Below are 12,001 nucleotides of genomic sequence, written 5' to 3' on the forward strand. Positions count from 1 at the left end.
GTAAAATTTAGCATTCAGTTTACTGCTCTCCACAGTGATTGACATATTAAATACTGAATCTTCTATCGCACCCAGACATTTTGCTTATTTTTAAACTATTTCTATTCGATAGTATACTTATGACACCCATTTTCCCTCTAAATTGTTGGATCTTGCATTTGTTTTGCATTGTATTTTATCTGACACTGCTTGCCCACTTTTATTTTTGAGGATTTTTTCATTGGGTTTCTAAATCCAAGTCATTCATGTGGATTAGGAACAACAGATGCCCCAGCATCAATTCATGGGCACGCCATTTAGTATATGTCCCGATCATGACATCACTCCCTAACTCGTACCTGTTCTTTTCTTTCCATCAACAAATATCTTATCCACACCCAGGTTTTACCTTCAATTCCTACTGCTTTCAGTTTCAGTAGAAATCTTCCAAAAGGAACTCTATCGAAGGCTTTTTGGAAATCTAAGTAGACCACCATATACGGTTGTCCACTGTCCGCTTGAAATATCATTTCCTCCAAAAAGGCAAGGAGATTGGGCAGATGGAATCTCTTCCTTCTAAATCACTAAACTACCATATAGAATATACAGGTATACACTAAACTACCATATAGAATATACAGGTACACACTAAACTATCATATATAATATACAGGTACACACTAAACTACCGTATAGAATATACAGGTACACACTAAACTACCATATAGGATATATCGGCATTCACTAAATGACCATGTATAATATACAGGTGCACACTAAACTATCATATAGAATATACAGGTATACACTAAACTATCATATAGAATATACAGGTATACACTAAACTACCATATAGAATATACAGGCATTCACTAAACTACCATATATAATATACAGGTACACACTAAACTATCATATAGGATATGCAGGTACTCACGAAACTACCATATAGGATATACAGGTACACACTAAACTACCATATAGAATATATAGGCATTCACTAACCTACCATGTGTAATATATAGGCATTCACTAAACTATCATATAGAATATACAGGTACACACTAAACTACCATACAGAATATTCAGGTAACCAATAAACTACCATATAGAATATACAGGTACTCACTAAACTACCATAAAGGATATACAGGTACTCACTAAACTACCATATAGAATATGCAGGAACCTACTAAACTACCATACAGAATATTCAGGTAACCAATAAATTACCATATAGAATATACAGGTACACACTAAACTACCATATAGAATATACAGGTACTCACTAAACTACCATAAAGGATATACAGGTACTCACTAAACTACCATATAGAATATACAGGTACTCACTAAACTACCATATAGAATATACAGGTACTCACTAAACTACCATAAAGGATATACAGGTACACACTAAACTACCATATAGAATATACAGGTACTCACTAAACTATCATATAGAATATACAGGTACACACTAAACTACCATATAGAATATACAGGTACACACTAAACTACCATATAGAATATACAGGTACTCACTAAACTACCATAAAGGATATACAGGTACACACTAAACTACCATATAGAATATACAGGTACTCACTAAACTATCATATATAATATACAGGTACTCACTAAACTATCATATAGAATATACAGGTACACACTAAACTACCATATAGAATATACAGGTACTCACTAAACTACCATAAAGGATATACAGGTACTCACTAAACTACCATAAAGGATATACAGGTACTCACTAAACTACCATATAGAATATACAGGTATCTACTAAACTACCATATAACTGCTGAAAATAGGGACAATCTGAGGTCAAGTAGAAGTTAATTGCTATTAGTAAAGGAAGTTTGCAGATTGGCAGGTGCTTGTAAATTTCTGGCACCAAATCAGAAGAAACCATTTATTATTAATTTATTTTTCAAACATCATTGATTTGTCAGCCCAGTGGCAGAGTTTGTTGGTGGGCTAATGTGATGAGGCATGAAGTGGTTAGATTTAGATTCTATCTTGTAATTCCTCATGTGGGGAGCCATCTTTCTCACCAGGGTCATTGGGATGGGGATGGGGGTAGGGTTAAGACTGAGAGGCCATACCATCAAGAAGCCAATGGAGGTGACGTTGGTGGCGGGGCGGGGAAAGAGAACAAACTCATAGCAAACAGTTAAAGACCAGTGTACGCTGAGGCTCCTTCCAACCCCTTCAGTCATGAGTTCTTGCAAGAGGTGAGAACGGGAAAGAGCCTAAAGAGAGGGAGAAAATAACCGATGAAGTATAAAAGAAGGGAAGCAATGTTCCCTGTATGTGGACTGGCCATAATGAGACAAACTACAGTCCAAGCCTTGCAGCTCCTTTGACAACAGCTTTAACTGTGCCATAACATTACAACAGTAACTACACTAAGTACTTCATTATGTGAAGCGCTTTGGTACGTCCTGAGGTTGTGAAAGGCGCAATAGAAATGCAAGTTCTTTCTTCTTTAAATGTACGTAAATCCACACTAATATGCCCGTCAATGTTTGAAATTTGGTTCAATCATTTTGGACCACTTTTCATTATGGTACCAGAATAAATGTATTAATATTAGGGTGAGACAGAGATTAGGTATGAGGCAAAAATACTTGGAATCTTCTGCTACTGCTGGGAATGTTCACTGAGGTATAAAAGCATTCTGTAGAGGCTGACACAATCAGCCTCTGGTGGAACACTGACTTCGGTTTGGATGTGACAACTTTAAACCACTGTTGGTTCAGCATCACAAATGTAATCCTGGCTCAGCTCCAAACTTTACTCTTGGTGCAATTGGGGTTTTCATGTAGAACTGACAGTTTCCCTGCAGTTGTTCAGGAAATCTGAGTTGAATCGAACCAACCCAATAGAGATATTTTGGATTTCCAACTCCAATTTTTGCGCATCCTTAAAGGGGCAGTGTTGTTGGCCTTAACTTAAAAGACATTGCGCAATGTGCACCAAGCATGCGACCTCCACCATCTAGAAGGACAAGGGTAGCAGGCGCATGGGAACACCATCATCTCCAAATTCCCCTCCAAGTCACGTACCATCCCGACTTGGACATATATCGGCCGTTCCTTCATCATCGTTGGGTCAAAATCTTGGAACTCCCTATCTAACAGCACTGTGGGAGCACCTTCACCACATAAACTGCAGCAGATCAAGAAGGATGCCCACCACCACCTTCTCGGGGCAACTAGGGGTGGGCAATACGTACTGGACTTGCTAGCAACGTCCATATCCCAAGAATGATTTTTTTTTTTAAAAACACCAGGCAGGGCTGGTTTGAATATTCCTCTGGTTAAATGTGCTGCATTGTCAGAGATGTCACACTTTGGATGAGACATTGAACCAAGACCCTGGGGTTGCATGTTCCACTAGTTCAGGTGGACGTTAACGATCCCATGTCACTTTCCGAAAGGAGGTTTCTGACATCCTGGTCAACTTTCCTCCCTCAACTAACGCCATCAAAACCAGGTTACCTTGTCATTTCACTAATTACTGTTTGTGAGAATTTACTGTGCCCAAATTGGATGCCATGTTTGCCTATTAAACAACAATGGCTGCACTTCAAAAGTAACTCACTGGCTGTAAAACACTTTGGAACAATTTTGAGATGTGACAAGGCGATATATAAATGCAACATCCTTCCTTCTAAACAAAAATATCAAAATTGTATTTGATTATATGCATATAATGGCGTACAACATGGGACGCATATTAGAATAAATATTCACAAATAAGATAATTTTGCCAATGCAGCTGGATTTTATTTGATGCTTTCTTTTCTTTTTTGCCATTTAACAATTTAATCTTTGCTCAAGATTTGCATTTAGAGATGAAATTATAGACAATATGTCCATGGAGTAGTCTTGACACTCAAAGAAAAATTAGTTTAGGTCCCAAAACATGCACTGAGATTAACATTTTAGTGCAATACAAGGTTTTCCGTAGCTAACTGAAATTTAAGATTAATCCCAGTACATTCAGTGAGAACTTAAAGTCCCTCCTGAATCTGGAATTTTGATCTCTCCTAATCTATCAATCAGACATATCCTGGGATCGCTAGGATTTGGAGATTATTACGTCCGTTCTCCACTGCTGTTCTTCATAGAGTTTTCAGCTTAAATTTCCTGACTGGAGAGGACTAGGTGGGTTTGTTCGATGTCTACCCTTCCCTCCTAGGACCAGGATTTAATTCCAGTCTTGTGGATCCTTACAGCTAGTGCAGAGAAGAGACAAGAAATGAGTTTTAACAGTCTCAATGTGGTTCCCAGTGGGCCCACAACATAAAACCACTTGTAATCTGCTGGTAAAGGACATTAAGAGGGAGATTTTCCATTTTGACATTCCAGGTCAGTGCCAGAAGATTGGGAAATTGCACATCCTCAGCCCGTGATTTTCCATTCAATCACTTGAAACTTAATCAAATTAATCTCCCCATTAAGTTGTTAGAGGTGCAATAAGCCTTGGCTGGTGTGGAAAATGAGGGAAAGAAAATCAAACTGTTGAGGTAGAGGTTGCTCCTGTAAAGTTGAGTATCTAACCATGAAGAGTAACACATGGATAATAATCAGTGCACGACTGTGGGGAAAAATATTGAGGTAGCCGTTCACCACTTGTGTCTTTCAATGTGTTTCTCTGATGAAAAACCTGCAATTCTTGGCTCAATAATTTAACAAGTTTTCCCGACATTAATGCGCTATTTTGAATTGTTTCCTTTTGTGTTTTTTTATTTTTGTTCTCTGACTTGCCTTTATTTTTTAATCAGTTATGCACTACTTTTTCTAAACTGTTAAGTCTTTTGTTTTGTGTGTGTACCACTGTACCTGAGCTCATCCGCTGAAAATAACCGTGGGCTTGCGAGGTTTAATTAATCGCAAATAATTAACCACGTTTCAGCACTAACGTACATTTATGCATCCATCCCATTGTCAAGAATGATTTCCTTCCCTATTTAATTGTGAATGCCAACGTCATTTTGTTAAATTGAGTGGTTCTCTATCATTAGGAAAAAGAATACAATGAACCAAATCAAGTGGTCTACATCTGTAGTCGACATGCTTCAGCACAATCGTACTGCTTTTTAATTTAATTTGTTCCCAAAGCCACAGTTATTGCCCATCCCTAGTTGCCCTAAGAAGTTGGTGGTGGGCCTTCTTCTTCAATAGCGACTGAGTGGCTTACTAGGCCATTCCAGAGGGCGTAAAGAGTCAATAATATAGTGTGAGACTGGAGTCATGTCTAGGCAAGACCATGAAGGATACGAGTGAACCAGCTAGGTTTTTCCGACAATCCGGGAGAACTCGCGGTCATTTTTTTTTTCTACTGTCAGCCTACACGTTACCAAATTTTGTTGAATTCAATTTCAGTGCTGGCCGTGGTGGAATCTGAACTTACGATTTCTGGGTTGCTAGTCTGGTATCGTATGACCGCACTACAGTACCTGGTTATTAAAGTGTAGGCTTTTCCCAACGGTTCCAGGAAGTGTATTTTATCCACTCAACCGGCCTCCCAGATGGCAGTCCCCATTTCAAGTATTTGAGAGGGACTTGTGTTTCTTCCCTTCCCTGGTCTCCCTGCACTGTGGACATCTGCAGATGATTTTTCCCCCCCCCAGGCCTCTCCCACTCTGAACCAGCTGCTAAGGGTACATGACCCAAGGTTTGAATAGAGTATGGAGTGTTCAAGGCCCAACCACTCTGTGCCACCACATGTTGATCTTCCAACATGGTATGTCACTGCAATACCTGACGATGCCCACTTGAATTGGATGAGGTTTACATGATGCCATCTCACATCAATTTAGGGGCCATAAATACAAGATAGTCACTAACAAATCCAATAAAGAATTCAGGAGAAATTTCTTTACCCAGAGAGTGATTAGAATGTGGAACTCGCTACCACAAGGATTGGTTGAGGCAAATAGCATAGATGCGTTTAAGGGGAAGCCAGATAAGTACGTGAGGGAGAAAGGAATAGAAGGATATGCTGATAGGGTGAGATGAAGAGGGGTGGGAGGAGGCTCGTGTGGACCATAAACACCGGCATAGAACGCATGGGCCGAATGGCCTGTTTCGGTGCTGTAAATTCAATGTTATTCAATGTCTTTGTCCAATCATCTGGGAAGTAGTCCACTAATTCATCAACAAACTCAAACATAACATCAATAGCAAATTTAACATCAAGGGATGCTGTTTGGTGCCTTCTTGTACGGGAGGCCTATCTTGTCCATGTCAAATATAGTATTTTCCTACAAGCTTTGGTCTCTGCTGTGCCAGCACTATAGAGGCAGTTAAGCATCTCAATATTAGCAAAGTGTCCTGTAGACACTATAATCGAAGAATTGGGGAGAAATTAATAAATGTCAACAAGTACAAGGAACGTAGACAGGAGAAAAGGTTGGACAATATTCAACTAACAGTTGTCTAGAACGGGCATAGCCGTTTTGTGCCACACAGTCAATGCTGCAGTTGCTCACTACTACTACTAGATGGAGTTTGAGAAGCTGCAGATCCCCATACCTATACCCACAGCATCGCGACTGCACTCGGAGTGAGATTCACTTCATCCTGACTTTCTATGAGCAATGCCACAGGAGGTCTATGTTATATAAATAGTCTTTACCTTGAAAATGTGTCTGTTAATGCTGGGTTTTTTTTGTTGTTGAGTGGTTGAAAATCTGTTTCACACCCAAGCAGCCCTCTCTCTCTGTCCACCAGGTTCTCTCCAATCACAATAGAAGGGATGACAAGCCTTGCGGGCGTGAACCTCTCGGGCCCCACAGGCACCGGCTGGTGCATTTTCGTGTACAACCTCTCCCCTGAGGCAGACGAGAGCGTCCTCTGGCAGCTGTTCGGGCCCTTCGGGGCGGTCACCAACGTGAAGGTCATCCGCGACTTCAACACCAACAAGTGCAAAGGCTTCGGCTTTGTCACCATGACCAACTACGACGAGGCGGCCATGGCCATTGCCAGCCTGAACGGCTACCGCCTCGGGGACAGGGTCCTGCAGGTGTCCTTCAAGACGAGCAAGACACACAAATCGTGAAGACGCACGCGCGCAGAAGCACCCCTCCGCGACAAAACAAAAAAAAAGAAAAAAGTAAAGCAAAATAATCAATACGCCACCAAACACACACAGCGACAGAACAAACAAAAAAAATTATCCATTAATATACCTGGGCTTACAGAGAAAAAAAAACAGACTTTTTTGAAGAGCCAGTGTTAGCGTTATCTTGATACAGGACATCTTACAACGAATAACGAGGAAGCAATTTCATAAAACAACTTTGAATACTTTTTTCATAGCTCTTATTATATGAATATAATACATATAAAACAATACTACGCAGGGGTTTTTAACCCAGCCTAATATTAATAATAATACTTATAACTACCTTCTTTGAAGGTGATTATCTCTTGTAATGATGGGCAGAACAGAAAGCTGGGATACTTAGAACATTTTCACTAAGACCTGTTTTCAGAAGTGTCGTGTGGTTGCAATTGATATAAAAAAAAACTTTTAAAGGGGAATATTTATGAATTGCAGCTCATAATTAATTTACCTTTTTTTTCTCTTTTTCTTGTTCCTTCCACGGTTTTATTAACGAAGAACAAAAAAAAAGTGCAATACTGAATAACAAAACATTAGGCTGGGCTCTGTCAAACACTAAAGTGCATTACTGTAAATTAATTTTCAAAGTCTTTACCTGTTTACTCACAAACCTCCACCAAGTGTTCTGTGTTGTGAGAAACGCATCCAGTTCGTAACTTTGCGACTGTACATGGGGTGATTACATTCCTCCTCCTTCTTGCAGTGCCTGCAGAGAAAGTCCAATTTAACAACAGTCCGGTTTCCTAGAAGGAAAAATAGGCCTCAGCTTGGATGCATGATTAAGACTAGTTGGGTGTAAACTATTGTCCTGTGATCTATCGGTAGGATTTGTAACTCGATGCTTTAAAAAAATTGATCCTTGCTGCGGCTTATTCTATTTCTGAGTCGGCACACACTGCAAGAAGGAGGAGTACTATCCACCCATCTGAAGAAGATTGCAAAAATGCAAAGTGGATTTTCCTACAACAGAGCAGCATAGTTTCAGAACACATAGGTAATGGATTGCGTTTGTGAGTTAAACTATTTCTTTTCCAAATAGGATAGAGTTCCCCTTTAATAAAATGCTATAAGTAAGCTTAGCAATCTCATCTTAAAGTGACAGTGCCCCACAGTGATTTTAATCCTGTTTAAAATACTCGTGGGACGCGTTTATAGCTTCTTAAAAATTGTTATGTGACCTCCTCCGTGTTGGAAATCTTGAAAACACTGAAACAATGTTTATGGCGTTCACCAAAAACTTGTATGTAAACAGAGGGCAGTTGCCAGTAGCTGTGTGGCCAGTCCCATGGTCTGCGCCTTCTGGGGCACGTTTGCCAACTGGTTAGTACCAGGTGTAGTGTCTGTGTGTGGGTATCTTTTATACAGACATATTAATTCAGAGGCTGCAAGTTGTGGAGGTTGGATCTTTTACTCTCTGCGTTTCTTGCACTCCCTGGTTTTAACCTGTTCTCTCTGGTTATCTGTTTAAGCAAAGCATGTAGATTTTACCAATGCAACCCCTAGACAGGATGGAACAATCCCAGAGCATTCATTCTTAAAGCAACATTACCATTTTGTTGGACATGACACAAGCTTATTCATAAACATAGCTAATAGACAAGAACCATCCTGTTAAACTGTTGCAACGGGTTACTGAGCTTTCAGGAGGACAGATAATGTAAACATGTTCTTTGATACCCCTATATTTATAAACTCTAAAAGTAAAGCATGCAACTCTTTCATATTTAAAAATTAGCTGTTTACATGGCGGGGCTCAAGAAGTATAATAAGGAGAGAATGCTTGACAAATGCCTTAGTGGAAACTTTTGCACTTCTCAAATTCCCCTCGCCCTCCCCGTTGTTTCCTTGTGTGTCTCCCACGGGCTCTGCTGGGGAGCATTGTTCAGTCCCTATTACGGGATAATTGCTCTTAATGCCGTGTACTGACTCGACCAGTCTCGTGTAAATGCCACCGCCCTCACCTCAGAACACTGGGTTAGGACCGACATTTGTTTCCGTGATGTTCATCTACCTTTCCTGTTGCGGCCAATTCCTGAAGGTCATTCTCTAAAACTCCGCCGGCTTGGGATCATTCGGAGAGGGAAACAGCTTTTCAGTGAGTGTCCATTTTTAATTCCTATCAGTATCTGGTCATTGTCTAGGTAAAATTACCAAAAAAAAAATCCAATGGCAATATTGAACGTGAGAAACGACAGAGGTCAGACTCTATTGTGCATGGAAGGTCCATAGGATGAAATTAGGTCCCTGTGTTATTGCTGAACAGCCAGGAGATATTGCAGCAATGAGGCAAGCACTGTTCAGTCCCTGTAGTCTCCTTCCTTCCCGCCCCCTCCCCATTTTAAGACATGGTACTCCTTGCATCCACCTCAGAAGGAGGAACGGCTGAGTGTTCCCTACTGGGATTCAAATCCAAAGATCTTCTGGCCCTTCGTCCATTGGTTCAACCAACAGACCGACCCAACATAATATGTTGAACATTATACTGCACACAGTGACATTTTCATATTTTGTATTGTCATGGGGAAAATATCATATAAAAGTCAAAGTGAGTCAATAATGGGGGAAGAGATCCTGTGCGCTGACTCTAGGAACATCTAAGGTAACGTCGCTAGAATGTTGCATCAGTTTAGTGCCCGTTAAAAGTTAAAATTCACATCTTAGCCTCTATTATTCGAATGATCCCCTACATGGTACAAATAGATCAGGAGCTGTGGGACAAGACCGCTACCCCACTCATGGCCCCGATGTTGCTGGTAGACTGTCAGGACAGACTGCTCGTGGGTTGTAAAGGTTAGTCATATCCCACTGCTCCTCGCCGTGTATTTTACAGTGCTAGATTCAGGACGCAGTCCCACCTTGTGCCAAAACAATCAATGCCATGCTAATTAAAACAAAAAACACTGAGGTACCCCCACCCACTCTCTTCAGTATTGCCTGATTAACACAAGTGAATGTAAAATTGTCACTCGCACACACACACACACACATACACACAGTGAAAACATCACCTACAACATTCGGTGTCTTACTGTTTTCCAGCCCAGTCTAACAGTGCCCAATGAAGAGACAGAATACTGTAGAAGGCAATGATACCAATCAATGGAATGTGCCCTATCGCCACTCACTCACACCCACAACACAGGTCAGTTAAGGATAGTAATAGTGACACTGGCAATAGTAACACATGCTCACTGGTGCAGTATAATCTACACGTCAATGGCTTATCAGCTATTCTGGTTCTTTCGTGTATGTACACACACCCACCCACCCAGCGGGGCACTGGTCATAGAATATCGTAGCTACAATAATCCTGATGTATGCTCATGCTGACATCTTTGGGAACAGAAGGTGCACAGATCCCCACATCATGTAATGAATCTTATTGGCAGCGTAGGGAAGATCTTGCCTCCAGCCACTGAGATTCCCACAGAGAAACGGGAGTTCTCCACGAGCCGGTCACTGTAAAGCATTCCACACTTTGTCCCTTCCTGCATAAATCCTCTGGTTCTTTCCCCCCTCCCCCACCTCTTAAAGTCCAAATTTGTTTCAGTGGAATACATTTAATTACATTTTTCTCAATCAAATATTGTTTCTCTTTAAATACCGTATACTTTCTCACAATATGGCAATTCCTATTTGGCATGAAAATTGGTGAGATGGAAGAAAGTTCCTGGCCATCGATCCCGGTATTTTGCGAGGTTCTCAGCACAGGTAGAAGCGGAAAATGCTGGAAATATGTAGCAGGTCAGTCCGCACCTGAAAGAGAAACTTCGACCTCTTGACAGAACCTCTCTTTCAGGTGCTGACCGACCTGCTGGGCACTTCAAACATTTTCTGTTTTTATTGCAGATTGCTGGCATTCACCGGGGGGAGAGGGTTAAATCAACGCAGTGGTTTTATTGCTATTTTGGCAACATGACGAGGGGGAATTTGCTACCACATTTCTCTGCTTTAAACAATTTAAAATAATCAACCAAATTATGACAGTAATTGAGTGTTGGCCGTAAACCAGTGGGTGATGAGGGCAATGAAATACAATTATTGAAACATTACAGAAATAAACATCACCTCTTGGGTTAATCCAATTATAGACAAGGAATTACTGGTTGTGATATGAGCTTTCAAATACTTAATGCATTTATACGACATTCCTTTGCCCACCATTTTACCAGAGGCGTTAACCCATTTAAAATAAGCGCTAACTCTCCTGCAGATAAGGGAATCACATACAAATGCAGTTAGCATTCGCAGACTCACATCTTGAACAGAAATTCCTAGGCTTGAGTATTCTTAAGACTACCTGTTGGTCACAACTATTTCATGTTGGCACAATTTAGCATCATAGAATCATACAACACAGAAGGAGGCCATTCGGTGGATCGAGCCTGTGCTGGCTCTTTGAAAGAGCTATCCAATTAGTCCCACTCCCCCTGCTCTTTCCCCACAGCCCTGCATATTTTTCCTTTTCAAGTATATATCCAATTTCCTCTTGAAAGTTACTAAGAATCTGTTTCCACCGTCCTTTCAGGCAGTGCGTTCTGGATAATAACAATTTGCTGTGTGAAAAAAAATTCTCCTCATCTCCCCTCTGGTTCTTTTGCCAATTATCTTCAATCTGTGTCCTCTGGTCACTGACCCTCCTGCCAGTGGAAACAGTCTCTCCTTATTTAATAACTTTTTTGTGACATTGGCAACACCAAGAGGTAAAGACTAAAGTACAATAGTAATGCCAACTTATATTACTTTTAATAGGTAACAGTAACACCTGCTGTGCAGTCCACCCACTACTGGTGGCACTGTAGCATGCCCTATCCAGGTATGCCTGCCATCTTGTCCTGTTACAACTATCCTGCCTGGTTGGTAATCT

General features: G+C 40.8%; 1 protein-coding gene across 4 annotated transcripts in view; it reads left to right on the forward strand.

Moving 5' to 3' along the window:
* Nucleotides 1-7,068, forward strand: part of LOC137304286 (ELAV-like protein 2) — a 50,541-nt gene extending 43,473 nt beyond the window's left edge. For all 4 annotated transcript variants that reach the window (XM_067972836.1, XM_067972835.1, XM_067972838.1 and 1 more), the window contains one exon: nt 6,741-7,068. In XM_067972836.1, the coding sequence (XP_067828937.1) occupies nt 6,741-7,068 (328 nt within the window). The remainder of the gene's footprint in view (nt 1-6,740) is intronic.
* The last annotated feature ends 4,933 nt before the right edge of the window (nt 7,069-12,001 follow it).

This window comes from Heptranchias perlo, chromosome 37 (genome assembly GCF_035084215.1).
Source record: "Heptranchias perlo isolate sHepPer1 chromosome 37, sHepPer1.hap1, whole genome shotgun sequence".
NCBI classification, from domain to species: domain Eukaryota; kingdom Metazoa; phylum Chordata; class Chondrichthyes; order Hexanchiformes; family Hexanchidae; genus Heptranchias; species Heptranchias perlo.